The sequence below is a fragment of the Epinephelus lanceolatus genome, chromosome 1 (assembly GCF_041903045.1).
Source record: "Epinephelus lanceolatus isolate andai-2023 chromosome 1, ASM4190304v1, whole genome shotgun sequence".
Taxonomy (NCBI): domain Eukaryota; kingdom Metazoa; phylum Chordata; class Actinopteri; order Perciformes; family Serranidae; genus Epinephelus; species Epinephelus lanceolatus.
The window spans coordinates 45,249,681-45,267,464 of NC_135734.1; the positions used below are offsets into that span (position 1 = coordinate 45,249,681).

Consider the following 17,784-nt stretch of genomic DNA (forward strand, 5'->3'; position numbering starts at 1 on the left):
TTTGAAAGAGAGGGAGGGTGGGAGAGAAATTAATTGCCATCCTCCTTGAAGGTCAAATATTCAACATTAAATGCAAACACCATAACAACAAGTGAAAATACATTTCCACGTGACTAAATTAATCTCTCTCTCTCTCTCTCTCTCTCTCTATCTATCTGTGTGTCTCTTATTTTCTTTAAAAAAAAACCTGTCTCCTTGTTATATTGCATTTGTCCAGGTCTGTCTCGTTATCTCTGCCAAACACATTGACTCCCTCTTTTTTCCCTTCCTCCCTCCGTCTGTCTCACTCACACACAGTGTTGACTGAACAGTGTGAGGGCCATGTTCTTGGCGGTTCAGATCAGTCCTCCTCTGTACTGCTGCTCTGAATGGGCGAAACGTTACACGTCTTCCTTTCACGCACAACACCGATGAGGTGAAACCAGGTGAGAGCTGCTCCAGCTCAACAGCCTGGCTGGCAGGCCGGCCTCATCCTGCAAAAGGTTCACAATCATTAACTGTGTCCAAAAACTGTACCACATTCATCCTCCCAGATACAGAAGGACTAACACAATAACATGAACACCTGCACAATCTAATGCAATATAATGTAACTCCAACTCCAGCCACGGAAATTAGCAGAGTTAAATCAACAGCTCTCTCACACAGTGCCAGAAAAATACTAAAAGCTTCTCAAAAGCAGGATTTATTGCAGGGGAGTTGCTTTGGATTGCAATAGACTCTAGCCTTTGTTGTTACACCCACCCCCTGTAGATGGATGGGTAAATATTGAATAGTGACTGCAAGTGCTGCTACTATTAAAAATTAGGAATAATATTAATAAAAGTCTATTTCATATTTAAGTTATGTCACTGAGTCTGCAAGTCTTGGACACTCAGACAGTGAGTTCCACAGCTTTGAGGCCTTGACTACAAAACCCTAGTCACCTTTTATTTTGAACCAGGATTTTGGAACAATCAGAAGAACTCGGTCTTATTCACGCAGTCATACATATTGAGCTGAATTTCACTTACATGAGCAGATGAGAAACTTTATGTTGTACTGACGCTCTTCAGTTGCAGAGTGCTGTCTAGTTCTAGACCATAGACATAGAATAAGAGTAGAGTGGACATTCCCATTCAAATCAACAAACCAGGATGGTCAGAGCGGCAGCCATTTTATGTGTAGCCTTGCTACTAGAACCGCTGTAGTGGGCTAACTTCCATAAAAACAAACCTCTGATTGGGCCCAAAATCAGGCCTGACCCTACATAAACTTGCAGAGTTTCCAAGCCCAACCCACGGCAGCAGTTTTGGGCCCAAGCCTGATTAAAACCCAAATTTCTACTGTAAAAGAAATATATATATATTTTTGAATTAATACATTTACTACAAGCTAAGGGCTGATGTGTTTCCTCACACAACTTGTCCTTCTCCTCTTCCTTGTTTTATTTGTTCTTTTGTCTCATGAATGACAGGTTTGACAGCGGGCTGCGCCCCTCAGTGCATCTATTGCGCACAGCAGTCCAAGGTGATGCAGCGCATAGATGATGATCGCCGTTCTTTAGCTGCTTGTTATGAACATCTCTCCCACTGCTGGGGAGGCAGAAGGAAACACTGCAGTCCCTTGCTCTCTTTCTTTCATTTTCTGTCCCTCTCTCAAGCACTTTCTCTTCCCCCGTGGTTCTCCATTATATTTCTCAGTTGTTCTGTAACTTTCCCACTCAAAATATTACCACAACTGTTATTCTCCTTTATGTGTTGCTGCAATTCATTGCATGTTTGTTGAATCATGATGTACTGTATCCACTGCTCAGTGGACAGCTGAGAGGCAGAGTGAGGCCGCAGGGATAAACATGGTGCAGATCCACATGTGTCTAACTTGATGAATGAAGATCTATTTAGGATTTATTTTGTCCAATCAGAGCTGGGGATTGTTGGAACAGTAGACTAACTAACGAGACGACTAAAGGCAGATTTATACTTGTGCGTCAGCTCTATGCAGAGCTTACGCCATAGCCTACGCTGTGCACTAAAATAAGTTACCAGACCCATTAGTAGACTTTGTACTTTGGATTTGGACTCTGATTTGTTTCATTGGTCGGTTTATACTCTTATTTGGTTGGTTGGTTGCATGTCGGATGCTAGTTTGTGTTTTTGAGGTGATCCGTGGCTGCATGACAACAAACATTAGTTTGAGAGTTGACACCAACAAAGAACAGATCCCGAACGTGTCTGTATTTCAGAGTAACAACTGTTTTTTTTTTTTGTTGTTGTTTCTTTTTTTCAAAAGAAGAGTGTGTTTGCTTTTGATCCAGGAACAAGCTGCAGGTCATTGTCGGAGCTGTTGCACATGTCTGTGAAGATCATGCATTGCTTTTTACACTGAAAGCTTTTTGTTGTTTTGTTTTTAATCACCGTAGATCACTTGTGAAACATTCCAGGTCTTTTTTCCATTTTATATTGATGTTTCAGATTAATTTCTGTGTCACTGCCACTTGTATGGAGCTTCTTTTTCAGTGTTCATCACAGGGTCAGACCAGGTCTTCCTTACAGAGAAAGAAAAATATGCCACTGTGTAAATGGAGGAGAAATTTTTTCAGTTTTAAAGGTCAGCGCTGCATGTGAATATATCAGGGCCTCGGTGCTATAACAGCACCATTATTGGCTGTGTGAATATTGACTGTAAGCCCACAATGATTCAGTCTATCACAGTATTACCACCTTGTGTTATAAGCACAGTTCTCCATGAACTGTGTGACTAATCCCACAGGTGCTGCTGTCTCGACTGTTCTATTTATTATTATGAAGTGTTTCTCTGCCGGTTCCTCTGTGGTGGAATGACCTTCCATCGCTGAGGGCGGAGTCACTTCTCGTCTTCCGAGCTGAAAACTCGACTTTTTATGATGTACTTCACATAATTGTCTCCCTGCTGAGCCTGAGCAGCTCGCCCTCACTGCTCCCTAAAATTCCCCTGACTGCACCCCCCAATACTTTTTCCAGTACTTCACTAAAAACACGATCAGTGTTTGGTCGGAGTGTAATTTGGAATCAAAACATATTTTATTGGTTATGCTGGTCGTTTTGGGTGCTTTACACCCAAACTATTTGGTTCGTTTGAAATGAATTCTGGTGTATTTGCCCATTTGGTTCAGTTCATTTAGACTGCTGTGAGAGCTGTCAAACTGATACATAAGAAAATGAAAAGATAAAAATGTTGCCCCCGTGGCCTAGCGTTGGCCAGGTGGGTGTGTGTGAGAGTGGAATCCTGTTAGTTGAAAACAACAGACACACGAAGAGCGTGTTAGCAGCTTCACCACAGTATTTATTCTGTCTAATAAGGCAGATAAATATTATGCACTTATTGAAACAACCTGACTGTTGACAGACTTCAGCTATTTGAACTTCACAGTTCTATTACTGTTTTAACCATTTGTTTATATGTTGTATCAAATAAATGTCTTATGTCTCTTTTTTCCGATACAGAAAATAATCTCTAACACAAATCATAAACATAACCATTTCATACCAATGTATAGTGACAATTTAGTGTAGCTGTTACCACAATATCAAAATACTTAAACCTTGTTATACATTTGCTCAGCTTTAACATTCATAAGACATCATAAAATAACAAGAATGAAACATTAAGTGCATGAAACCGATTGTTTTCAGTACAAATTAAGAAAACACATATCACAGCCTGCTCCTTTAACGGCAAGATGGCGTATGTACATCAGGCCACATTCCTAATAAAGTTACGTTCATACGCTGGTGCGGGCGCCATATTTCTACCGTTCCCATGTGCAACAACAGCATTAGCTAGGCACAAAAACAATAAAACTAACAATAAACTCGAAGTACTCTCGGTGTACTCATGCAATATACCACAAATAACATCAACAGATTGAAACAAATGAACCGAGCTGTCTGTAATCTCACACTCTTATTACAATCTACAGGTTAGCTTGTTAGCGTCTTCAATGTAAACTCAATGGGTCCACTAGCTTAGCACATTAGCATGTTGTTGAATGGTCCAGTAAATCACACAATACTACAAAACGAAATCTACCGCTGTTACTTTGACACAAACCAATACACATACAACATTAACAACATGTTTATCTTTCAGACTGTGATGTGCCTGTGCATTCTGGAGGAATATTAACCCACCTGTTAGTTGAAAACAACAGACACACAAAGAGCGTGTTAGCAGCTTCACCACAGTATTTATTCTGTGGTGGTGTGTGTCTCAGGGGATGTTAACCTCCCTAGCGCCACATATGCGCCCTCTAGCAACCAACCTGAGTAACATTTTTAGGAAAAGACCGTTATGATGAAATTACATTTACTTGAATTAAACCCAGAAAAATTATGGGGTATCTGTTTTTATACTTTTAAATACCTTTTATCTTTTTTAAAGTTCAGACTTTAATCATGACTATCATGTTTTTAATCATTTCACATGGACTGTTTTTTATACCTTTTTAACCATTTTTAATCACATTAACCTTGACCATGAACTTTTTAACCCATTACACACTTTTAACTATACACTTTTTAACCCATTACACACTTTTTAACCCATTACAAAAACGTAGCTCCTTTACGTAGTAAAGCGAGGTAGAGGGTATCAGTGGCAGGCCTAGCATATTTGGTGCCCTCAGTGAGAGCCCCCCTAAACAAAAGAGAGAGCAAGATAAACATTTCGATTTCTTTTCTTCATGTGTAGTATCCCCTCTGGATGACGGGGCCCTTAGCATTCGCCTGTACAGCTTATGCCACATGCTGGCATTGGAGAGGATGGTGGATGGCGTGACACTCAGGTGAGACACATGCTGAACTGCAGACTGGTGTTTGAGACCAACAAACAACAAAACCAGTTATTTTCACAAATCAACACTGTATTTTCATGGCTTTTTAGCCAACAAATGTGGGTCTATTTTAGCTACCCATCACTGTGATTCCTCTGGAGATAATGTGACAAAAAGTGGTTCATTTTTACCACACCATCATTGCAATTTCTGCCCAGATTGTGCCACAGAAAGTTGTTGTTTTTTACTGAGACATTGCTGCACTTCCAGCTGGGATTGTGCCACCAAAAGTGCCAAACATGATCTCTTTCTAAATGTTCATTTCAACGCAACCACCACATCATAATATGCAAATGTAACATATCTGTGGTTTGCAGAAACATACAATGCTAACCTTTGTTTTGCCACTTTGGTTGGACACATGAGGTCCAGTTGCAGTCTCAACCAATACTGCTCATAATCATTTCCATGTTGACATAAGATAAAAAAAACCTGAGTGCTCACTGTCTCTCTGTAATGTACAGATATTGTATATTAAATGTACAATATTGTCTATTCAGTTATTATGTTGTGAAGTAATTAAAATTGTAAATGCTTTCCAACATTTCCCCAATGCCTTTTGACATTATCAAGAAAATAGGCATCAACATGCTTCACACAGCTGAAGATCATATATGAGAGTCATATTAGATATCAGTTATCAATCTTTAGCAACAGCAATGAGGCAAACGTTTTAAACAAAATGAGTAAATTTCCCTGGAGCTCAAAAATTAAGATTACTGTGGAGTGTGAGATTGTAGCACTGTACTCTGTAACTGACATGAATCAAAAGAACAGCTTTAAATGACTTTAAGGCCTCTAGTTTCCCGGCGTGGCGCAGGGTGGCACAGGGTGGCGAACCCTGCGCAGAGCTAGTTTCGAGCAGCACAACCCGAGGCGCGCTCAGTTTGGTAGTTTGGCAGACTGAGGTGCACTGAGATGGGTGTGGCAGTGCAGCAGGGGGAGGTGTCGACAGATCCAGCTTGGCGCAATGACAGTTTCATGCCAAAAGGCTTCACCGAAGGTGCACTAAAAGCTCGCCAGCTGAAACCAGGTCTTCTGTCAGCGCAGGCGGAGCGCAGCCGGTGTAGTGAAAGTTTGGCTGACCGGCGGACAGTGCGCACACGTCACCAAAACCTCACAGGCAGGTTTCCAGAATGTCAGGCACATTAACAATGCAATAAATACCCAAAAAACACTATTCAATGCAACTATCTGCAATCAGCACATAAATGTATCTCTATATCGACTGTCCCGTCACATCTGATGTCAGATCAAAGGCGATTGGCACCGTTTGGCACCGTTTGGCACCGTTTGGCACGTTTGGCACGCGTAATGGAAACCCAACCTGATTTGATTAACACAGCTACAAACTAATGAGTTCACATCCCTCTCAGCCAACCACAAACAGCCACAGCATCAGATAGGGAGTATATATTCAGCATCTGTCATCTTAGAAAAGTCAAATGAAAAGAAACAGAGTGAGACTGCGAGAGAGAAAGAGAGCGCACGCGCACAAGAGAAACGCATCATTGATTTACAATTGTGGTGACCTCCTCCCAGGCTACCTTTGCATCATCAGCCCGTGGAGGTCTGCTCGCAGTTCCGTATATTCTGACACTGCGAGCTTGGATCTCCCGGACCAAAACATCAGTTTCCTCCTGGGAGAAGTTTGGCCGTCTGACGGTGCTGCTCTCTCCTGCCATGGCGAATTGAGTAGACTCTCATTACGCCTTCACACGGCGCATTTAAGGGCGAGGAGAGGGGCTCATTTGATTGGTGTGATGTGAATTGGCTGTGTAATTCCCACTCCACGCCTTCTCTCCTCTCTCTTTACGACTTGCACAGGTAGGAGGGACGGAGGTGGGAAAGAGGAGTAGCTGCACCAGGTGCACGGTGTGCCAAACTTGCAAAATCCGCCTGGCCACACCCAGTTGGTGAAGCGCAGGTGGAGCTCACTTTAAACTGCAGACATTTGAAATATTAAACGTGGCTTTCACAGTTTGCTGTACTGTATGTAGCAGGCAGTATATAAAGAGCAAAAGATCCAAATTACATACATTTATCATAGTAAAGAAATGATGACAGAGACATGCAATCATACAACAGGGAGCAAACAGAAGACAGGAAAGTGCAGGATGACATCAAAGCTCTCCTCTGGATGAATACTGAACATATCACTCTGTATCTTCATAAGAGCCTTGAAGAGGTTTGACTTATAAACCCAATCTTACCGAAGCTTGGTAATATAATTCACAGACAAGGGCTCATTTTTATTTTGCATTTTACTTTCAGTACAAACAGGAAGAGAAGTGAAGTTTTCTAGTCTTTTCTTCAGTGTTGCAGCATTCTTCTTCATAACTGTGTGACATTCACCGGGAACTCGTGGGGCAACATTTCATCCACAACATATCCAGCCACAAGCTTCATTACTTGTTTGTAGCTGCAGCTGTCCACAATTGAAATCCAGTTTAGCCGGTGTCGGCAACCGACCTCCATGGCTGAGGAGGGCTCACCTTTGGTGGGTGTATTTCCTGGAGCTTTACATGCTGTCAGTCATAGTACATGTTTCAGACCGGAGTTTTTTCCCAGTGAAAGGAGTTTTAGTATGACTATCTGCAGCAACAGTGATCTTGTCTCCTTTACTCCTGACAAAATCAAAGTATGGGAATATTTCCAGCCAATATTCCCCCAAACTGATCTTGAGATATCGTATTTACAAAAATGAGACAAGGTCACAGTGACCTTGACCTTTGACCTATGACAACCAAAATCTGATCAGTTCATTGTTGAGTCCAAGGGGATGTTTGTGCTAAATTCTTAACTTCTTAAATGTGTTACGAGAATGGGACAGACAGACAGACAACCCAAAACAGTGTGGAGGCATAAAAATCAGTGATAAGCATACTTCTTCTTCTTTTTTTTTTTAAACCTCAAAATGGATCTAAAAGTTTGACATTAGAGGCATTGAGTAGTCATGTTTTAATCACGTTATGTCATGTTAACTCTGTTTTGGTGTTCTTGTGTGTTGAAGTCATAGGTGTAATATTTCCAACAGCGTCTGAAGACAGCATTTGTGTAATAAGTATAATCACAGTCCCCTATGGTGTTAGCTTTAATTGCTAATCCTACAGCCACAGAATCACAGAGAGAGGCTGCCTGTATGATTTCTGCAGCGGGGTGAGTGTGCAATTTAAGTTTAATTAAAATCCAGGAAATGAAGCTCATTTGAGTGTAAAGCTGGACCCATGAAGCTACTTCTCTTCTCAAAGCAGGACTCAGAAGGTAGAAATGTTAATGGATGCGAATCGTTGAACCTGGAGAGCTTATCTGAATGCTAATCACACACAGGGCTGGGAGCCAGTGGGTACCTTAACTATCCGTAGTGGGATTTTGGCCGGTTTCATTGATCTGTGCTGGACAGAGCACAAGGTCAGCTTCGACTGGCAGGATTTTGGTGATTTGCTCAAGGGCACCTCAGCAGCATGGACACAGAGGCCTGAATGGTTTTGTCCAGACTCAGGGCATCAGGTCAGGTGGTTTTCAGGCCCATCAGCAGAGTAAACAGCACAAAATGTGAAAAGGGTTCATTTTCTCACAGAGACAAAATCTGAGAAAGAATCCAAAACACTGTTGGATGGAGCCCTGAGTGTGCCGCTGCAATAAGCACAGAATTTTACAGTTTAATATGGGCCCTAAACCTTTTTTGGGGTATTTTTCCTGCCTTTACTTTTAAGCTCATATCACAGTCATTCTAAAGGCTACATACACATGCTATATCTTGTTTTTTTCAGGGCTGGGCTATCCAAATTTGCCATCATTACATGTCCTTCTATGTGCCTGTATTTTATATTAATTTTTATATCAATGAAAAAAAACAAAACAAATCTGTGTGACTAAATTCTTACATTTTTACATGTATCTCAGCATAGCAAGTTGGAAGTTGACATATTCTGCCATATATGAAGAGGGGAGACTCTCTGGAATCTGGCAATATAAAAACCATGATGCTGGGACATTCTGTCACTTCACAGTTGTCCAAAACATGTGGTTTGTGCCAGGCGGACATGATTGCCAGTATTTTTTCATTATTGCAAGAAATTCCATTGACTCATTCACAAGTCAAAAATGTGTTTTATCTGAAAGAAACATGCAATATTTACATCTAAGATCATAGAAAAATAGTCAACCAAGTGCAATGATGTCCTCCAAGATAATATTTGCCACTTTGTTTGCAGTTTTTTGTTATTGTTTTTCAGTTTCAGTTATACACTGGGGGGACATTTTGGGCATTGGGGGGGGACGTGTCCCCCTCAATGTAATTGGTGACTACTGCCCTGTCACGTATGCATTATTAGGCTGCAGTTGTCTGGGTGTGCAAAGGTGAAGTGGCTGGTCTTGTCATACAAAGTTTGATGGAGTGTCAACTGGACAATATGGAGATATTTGCATCTTGAAAGCTGGACTACAAATGTGGATAGACAGGGAGAAACACACGCAAGCCTAAGGGGGTGATCACACAGAAATGAGACACTAGAGACGCGGACGCTTCAAAGACGCTTGAAACGCTGGAAGCACTTATTCAATGTGTGCTAGCTACTGGAGTCTGACGCTCAAAAAGTTGAAAATATTTTAACTTTTCAGCGTCTACGCACGTCTTAAAAGAAGCATCTACAAAAAGCGCGTCTAAAAAGACACCGGAAAAATGCCTGTCTAAAAAGATGCTTGAATGCCGGTCAGACGCGCCATATCATAGGAAAACAATGGTTTTACTGGCGTCGCGTTTCATCTCGGTGTGATTGCTCCCTAAGACGTGGTAAGATACAATATTCCTCCCTATATGAAGTGACTGATAACAAGATCTGTATAATGGGTTGTAGAGAAATTTGTCAGGTTTTTATTTTGTAGACAATTAATCTGTATTTATAGCATGATGGGATAATAGCACAATGATGTGTGTAGTATCACTGGAAAGCTCTGCTCCTGCGCTTTCATGTGATATGCGTGGCATTTCTGTGCGAGCCTGCATTCGTGAGTAATCCATCCAAGAGTAATGTGTGTGCAAAGCTGTATGAAAGCTCTGTTATACATAATTTTAGTGTAAATTTATCTTTTTTTTTTTGCTGTGAAAACATTGAACTACCAACAAGTGCTTGGTCTTGTTGGAAAGCTGCGCTTCCGCTGTTTCAAGTGATATGTGTGGCTTCTCACTATGACGCACAGTCGGAGAAAACCCATAGAGAAGAACAGCTATGAATTTGGAAGCACTATGCGTCGTTCGGGCCCATAGGGTTAATTACAATCACTGAATAAATCCATACATTTAGAGAAGCTATTACAAATGTATTAATTACATTTGCATTTAAAATCTACATTTATAGATGCAAAGTAAAATCAAATAATAATGTTCACCAATTCTATCTCTTACATCTCTATTTCCTCAGTCTTTGAATGATCAATTAATACAAGTAATTACAAAATACATTTTCAGATAGCTTTTAGATTTTATTTCTGTTTTGACAACTCGTTCTTGGTTTATGGTTTGGGCAACACAACTTGGTTAGGTTAATAAAAAAGATGTTTTGGGTTAAAAGTAGTATATTATAAGTATATCTTTTACATTATGGAGCCTGAGTGATGGCTGTATACAACACTTGTACGTAAATTGTGTAACGTCAGTTCACTGTGACATCATAATGTTCTGCAAATACACATTTCTGGCCATTATACAACGTCATAATTCAGGAACAGAAGGGGAGACATTTGGTCAGATACTGAATTGGTGACACTGATCTTGAAACTGCACATTCTGTAGATCTTTTGTGCTGCCGGGGGGAAGGCGTGTATGAAGCACCCATATTTTCACAGACTTGGATGTAAACTGTCAACGCAACTAAACTGGTTTGTGGAGGAAAACAACTGTTTGGCTGTACTTTAGTTTCTTGTTAAGACAGAAAAACATTTCAGCTTCTGACAAACTCTTATGAACATCATACATGTGGATTCTGGGAAATGTTTCTTTATTTAAGTAAATAAAACACATACGGGAACAATCTGCAATTGTTGTATGTGGTTTGCATTTGCTACTCTATTTTACCTGAGTCTCCAGACTATTGTCCATCATGGATACGTTTTCTTCAGTGACTGGTCAGAGGTCGGGGTGTTGACAGGTTGTGATCCAATACCCTGAGGTTAACATGCTCTGAAGCAGGTTAGCTGTTCAGCATAAATTGCCATGGTGATTTATCCCGGTAAAAAGAGAACCAGCTTCATAGTACGGAAAACCCAGAGTTAACCCTGAAGTTACCTCGCTAACTCTAAATCCTCCTTTGTAGCACAGGACTCTGGTTGGTTGCTGGTGTTGTTATAGTGGTTATAGGTGAGGGACGTGACTGGATTGTATCTCAGTGCATTCTCATTCTGATTAAATTGGTTGAATTGGCTTAAATTCCAGCCTAATTGAAAATTGGGTACCTCAAGGCAGATCCAAATATTTAACAATACATAAAGTAACATCACTGGTTTGCAGAACATTTTTCCTTCGAAATGCACATAAAACAGAGCTGTGAGATGATCCACCCTTGATTTGTTCTTGAAGTGTTAAATATTATCATTTTGTGATCAGCCAAAGCTTCAGTTGGAGTTGTAGCAGAAAGCTGTTTATTAATAAATTAATTTGTGGTTGTATGTGAATGTGAATGTGTGTGTGTCTCATTATGACTATGTAGTGTTTACAAACACACACAGGCATACAGTGTATCAGAAACTTCCTGTGTGTAAATGTGCGTGCATAACACTATGGAAGTCTCTTCCCTTTTGCTTATTGTGCTCAGGCACAGGAACTGGAAACATTCATGGAAATCTTTTCTCACCGTCTCTCTTGCTCTCTAACCCCGCCACACCCGAATTTGCTGGATCAACACTGTTCTGTCGTCCACTGAATTTGGACCTCTGAAACAAACGCAGGTCCCTCGGGGCCAGGCGCAATTTGATTCATTAGAGTTTGACCAATCAGATTTAAGATGACTCTGTCACTGCGAAGGTCAGGTAGAGAAGCCCAGAGATAATAAAATTACACGCACACACACACACACACAAAGAAAGTTTCTTTAACCTGACTTTTTAACCTTTTAACTTTTCTTGAGATGCGGGTCTGAAAGCAAAAATATCTTCCTTCCTGTAACACACACACACACACAGAGTCAGCAGTGTTGAATCATAAGCATTCCTTCTCTTTTGGATTGGAGACTCACTGCTGGATACTTCTAATGAGGTAAAGAGAGACGAGCAGCCAAGCACAGACATACAGTGGGAAAGACAGATGTGGACAAAAGTATGTGGACACACACTTGTCCAGCACTAGGTCTCTAGGTTTTTTCATGTTTATTATAGTTCAAATAAAGGAAATGATACACCCGATAAAATATTTAAGACAACAGCATGCTTTTGACTTTGTTGCAGCAGTTTGTGTTGATATGTCCTGTGCAGAAAGACGTATTAAGCATGATGTAAGGATAACCTGGAACGCCAACCTTATCACCAGAAGAGTGGAGGCTTTTACTGTGGCAGCCATTTTTACACGGAGATGGCACTATAGAGCTGCTACGAAGTCCCTTCCTTATGCCTCCTTTGCATTTTTACACAGACCCAAACTACGGTAGCATCATGTTTCTCTAGTGTGTCATCCTTGACAGCATGCCAGCATCGCAGAAGCAAAACGAGCATGTCGGGCGTGACCAACCCGGTCTCACTCCGAAGTTGTTGAAATCCAGTGCTTGGGCAGTGGTTTGAAGCATCACATACTAACGAATAAAGCTGTCCTTGAATGTCAGCATACGCGGCAGATCGCTGTTGTGGATTAACGGCGATCTGCGGCATCATGGGGAAACGCAGGGAAATGCGGCAAGACAAGAACGAAACAAAATTCCAAATGACCGCTCCATTGGTGTTCATTCAAAGTGAGTTGCAGGTGACACCTTGTATGGTAGCCACCAGTGTGTGAATGTGACATGTAGCATTAAAGTGCTTTGTGTGGTTGGAAGACTAGATTGATTGATTGATTTGATTTTTTACTTTGTGTCATGCACACGTACATGTGCCCAACCCTCCTAGGTTTACAATACACCATTACAGTGATGTTGTTTAACTACTCAGTCCAGAATCAGGATACTCTGCCTTCTATCCCAGGCCTGGCAAAGAAATTCAGCCTCAAGAAAGGTTCCTCCTATGAAACAAAAGTCACATTTTTCATCATCCAGCCGAAAGAAATCAACATAGACAGAGATCATTTTACAAGAAAGGTGCTCTACAAGTGCAAGTCCATTTACCACACACAGTATGTGTGTGGTAAGTATATGTGTGAATGTCTGATGCTTTTCAAACAGCATACAATATTTGATTTGCTTTTATTTTCAAGTTCACTTTGATTTGTCTGTAGTTTTTGCTCTTTTGTCTCCAGCAGTGGGGAGATGTGCTGTGATGTTTTACAACCGCTTTTTTTTTTTTAGTTCAATTTCATGTTCGTTGCAAAGAGAGAGATATACTGTTAGTAACTGTGGTCCTCCAGTGACTGAGACATAAAACAGAAAAGACACATTACTCTTAAAACTGTTTTTAAATACTGCTGGTACAGAATTTATCTGCTTAAATATATATAATATAAATACATTTTTTCAAAAAGCTAAATTGAAGCAGTCAGTTGTGATTATAAGAAAGTGTAGCCCTCATATGTAGTGTGTTACTCCCTCATGTTCATAGGTTCCCTGTGGAGGTTTGTGACCTTTGTGGCACTGTTTTACAATTTTTACATAATAAAGTTTTTTACACATTTTCTTACTTTTAAACTTATTTTCACTGAGCCAGATTAATTCCAGGTCAAAAACAAAAGCGTTCAAGTCTCAAGTGAAATCTCTCTAGAGTTTCAAGTCCTCATTTTAGTGAATCAAGTTTGACTTCATTCCAGATCTCACGTCTACAGCTCTGGAAGACACGTGGCTGTTCTCACCCTCCAGAGGACAGCACAAGGAGGCAGCAGTGACAAGAACCACAAAGACTGGGGAACTAGCCATTCATAATTAAGAGAAAAATAAAATAAAATGTGAGTCATGTGCAGGGGTCGGTAGCAACGCCTTACAACTAATGCACATAAATAGAAAGAGCAGTTTGTTTTTGTTAAGGAACGAGTACTTTTCAAGTTCCTTCATTTATTATTTATACCCTTTATACAATGAGTCTACTCTAAATAAAAAGGGGAAGGGCACGTTAAGAGTATCGCTGCTGTAGATGCCGATGACAAAGCAACCCTGTGGTCCCTGGCCACAGGGATTACCTGATGAAGTGCTTGCTGTGAGATTGTCACTTTCAAAAGCTTCTATCCTCCGCAAGCACATTGAAGTCGCACATGTTGGTTAACGTGCACATTAATTTCTGATGTGTAACATTAATCTTCAATGTCATGAGAATGACATTAACTTATCTTGTAGCTAGTGGACTGCTGGCCTTTTGAATTCATTCAGTATTTTGCACTGACACGCACACCACAAAAATATATCAAAATGCAAAGTAACTTGTATTTTTGAGTAATTTACCTGAGTTTGTGTCTTAAATGGTCATTTTTTTTTTTTTTTTTTTTTTTTAACTTTAACTTGAGTCATTTTTAGGGGAGTAATTATACTTTTACTCGAGTATAGATTTTCAGTACTCTACCCAGCAGTGGTGATGTGTTTGCCCAGGTCACCGTTCCAACAGCTCCGTCTCTCATACTGCTGCGTTCCTTTCTGTCTCCTCCTGCCCCTCTGCATTTTGACACCAAACAACAAGATGTTCCATCTCCTCTCCGCTGAATCATCTGTCAGACTTCACTCCCACTACTGTACTATTAGTAGTTTAGATGCATCATTTACTTGACTCCCTCAGCTTTCTGTAAATGCCAAGTTTACATCTGAATGCTAAGCAGAAATGAAGCATGTTTGAAGTGACACATAATCCTCTGGAGCTTTACAGCAACACCTGAAGAGAGGAGCTTCACATGTTGCCCCCTGATAGCTAAGGCAGTGCTCTCACCCCTCTCTTCTCTTGATCCTTCCCAATCCTTTCTTTCTCTTTCATTTTAGCCTTTCCCTTTCCTGTCAGTGCTCCTCTTCTTTCCTCTTCTTCTCTTTCCTGTCTTACTTTCTCCTTTTGCCCTCTCAGCTTGTGTTCATTAGTTGTGTGGATGGAGGGAATCGGCACACAGCAAAGAAGGAGATAAAAACTATATTTGGTTTTCAAATCCTTCTCTGTGATCGATTGAGCTCGTCTCATGCGATGAAGCAACGGTGGTTCAGACTGCTGCCACTCGCTTGCTTTAATGCAAAAAGACATCTGGATTTAACTTGAGCTGCTCTTTCCCTTTCAGGTGAAGGCCTTCTGTTGAGTAGTCAGAAAATTTGAGTGGCACTGGTTTGTGTATAATGAGTACTTTGTGAATAGTCTCTATTTGAAGGAACACTCGATGTTTCCCAGCAGTAAGAGTAGAGAGGTGAAGATGATACTTGAGTTATTGGACGTGTTGTTTATCTGCATCAGTGCTCATTATAACTTAGTTTAAGAGAGTTTAAGAGTCATCTCTTTATTAGTGAATCTTTTCTTAAAAAAATGTTCCAGTTTTGTACCAGTGTTGACTAGATTTGATGTAAAAGAACCTCTAAAAGATGCCCTTTATGTATTATAAATGAGGCTGTGTTATTCAGTTGAGCTAATAAAGGAATCTGCAATTGGAGTCAATGTGACAGTTTAATTTTCATTCAGACACTTTTTTCATAACTACAGATAATTTCTACACATTTACAAACCTGCATTTCTCCAGCAGAGGTTTTACAGGTTTGAAGATCTAGTGTTTAGCACAGGATTTAGTGGCATTTAGTGTTGAGATTCCAGATTGCAACCAGACGGAGAAACGTCTCCTGTCTGTTAAGCGTGAAGAACAACTACTGTGGCTGACATGAAAACGCGAATGGCCTTATCTAGCTTTTGTTTTGTTGTTTCATTTGGGCTACTGTAACGAAGAGGACCTGCTCCGCCAGTAGATGTAATTGGCTCATTCTACAGTAATGAAAACACAACAATTCTTATTTTCAGGTGATTGTACTTGAAAGAAAACATACTTATTATATTGTATTGTATTGTATTGTATTGTATTATTACAGTCTATAATGCCGGGTATCAGCACACTCACCTGCCTGCTGCCTGGCACACAATGCACCCAAACCTGATTCCAGTCACTACCAGTCAAGGTCTTCTTGATGACTGGGCAAACTGGGTCATGTTTATGAGTGAGGGTAGAATGGAGCGTGAGATGGATCAGTGGTTTGGTGCGGCATCTGCAGTGATGCCTGCTCTGCACTGGACTGTTATGGTGAAGAGAGAGCTGAGCCAGAAGGCAAAGCTTTCGATTTAGTGGACCATCCACGTCCCAACCCTCACCTACAGTATGGTCATGAAATCTGGGTAGTGAGATCGCAGATACAAGTGGCCGAAATGAGTTTCCTCCAAAGGGTGGCTGGGCTCAGCCTTAGGGATAGGGTGAGGAGCTCGGACATCCAGAGGGAGCTCAGAGTAGAGCCGCTGCTCCTTTGCGTTGAAAGGGGTCAGTTGAGGTGGTTCAGCCATCTGATCAGATGCCTTCTGGGTTAGAGGTGTTCTGGGCACGTCCCACTGGTATGAAGCCCCGGGGTAGACCCAGAACAAGCTGGAGGGATTACATATCTCGTCTTGCCTGGGAACGCCTTGGGGTCCCCCAGGAGGAGCTGGAAAGCATCACTGGGGAGAGGGACGTCTGGGGTGCTTTGCTTGGCCTGCTGCCCCCGCGTCTAGGCGTGGATGAAAATGGATGGATGGATATATTATTCTATTTCTCCCAATATATTCCCCCAAGTCAGACCTTTAAGGGATGATATATGAGCACACACTTTCTGATCATCATTTGAAAAGCTTAAAATCTGAAATTTTGAGTCCATAAATAAATTCATTTTGGAACTAACAATAGAAGTATGTGTCTTTCATTGCCTACCCACACTATTACCGTTCTTATTTCTTATGACATTCTCACAAAAGTGTGACTTGTAACTTTACACCAAGGTCTTGATGCCTTTGTGAACAATGAATTAACTCTAGTTTGCTCAGTAAATAAAGTTTTCTGACTCATGCTTTTGCAGCTGGTGTGAGAATTTTTGAACAGTTATGATCATCAAATGTCTCAGTCAGTGAGGTGGCAGGTTGCAGCTGTGCTCCATTATGTCTTTTGTGACTAACGCTAGTTATCTGTTCTCTTTTATTCTCCTCAGATCCCCATCTCTCTGCATCTCTCCCTCCCAATCCATCCATTCGTCAGTCACTTCCTTCGCTCATCTCTCCAGCATGTCGCTGAAGGTCCAGACCAGTAATGTGACCAATAAGACAGATCCAAAGTCTATCAATTCCCGGGTGTTTATCGGCAACCTGAACACAGCGGTGGTGAAGAAGTCAGATGTGGAAAGCATCTTCTCCAAGTATGGCCGGGTGCTGGGCTGCTCAGTGCACAAGGGCTACGCCTTCGTCCAGTACGCCAGTGAGAGGCACGCCAGGGGGGCTGTGATCGGGGAGAATGGCAGGGTGCTGGCCGGACAGACGCTGGGTGAGTCCACATGACACGGTGTGATTTATAGCTCTACTTACAGAGCTGGAAAAGAAAATGTGATGGCCAAAGTGGTTGTCATGGATAAATGTTTGAGACACAATCCATTTAAGATAATATTTTACCCTTAAATGGGAATAATAAAGCTGTGTTTTGGACATGGAAAGTGGAGTATGCATTATGCATTCAATTAGTTTAAGTCAAAGGAACACCATTTCCTTGTTGTTTTTGTGACTAACATGTTTAGGAGCAACAAATCAGTAGACAACAAGAATCTCATTTAAAAAAAAGTTACGTTAAA

General features: G+C 41.1%; 1 protein-coding gene across 2 annotated transcripts in view; it reads left to right on the forward strand.

Annotated features, from left to right (window-relative positions):
• The window catches only part of raly (RALY heterogeneous nuclear ribonucleoprotein), a 225,434-nt gene that overhangs the window by 119,147 nt on the left and 88,503 nt on the right, over window positions 1-17,784 (forward strand). For both annotated transcript variants that reach the window (XM_033626156.2, XM_078171230.1), the window contains exon 2: window positions 17,155-17,483. In XM_033626156.2, the coding sequence (XP_033482047.2) occupies window positions 17,228-17,483 (256 nt within the window). In that variant the 5' untranslated portion in view covers window positions 17,155-17,227. The remainder of the gene's footprint in view (window positions 1-17,154; window positions 17,484-17,784) is intronic.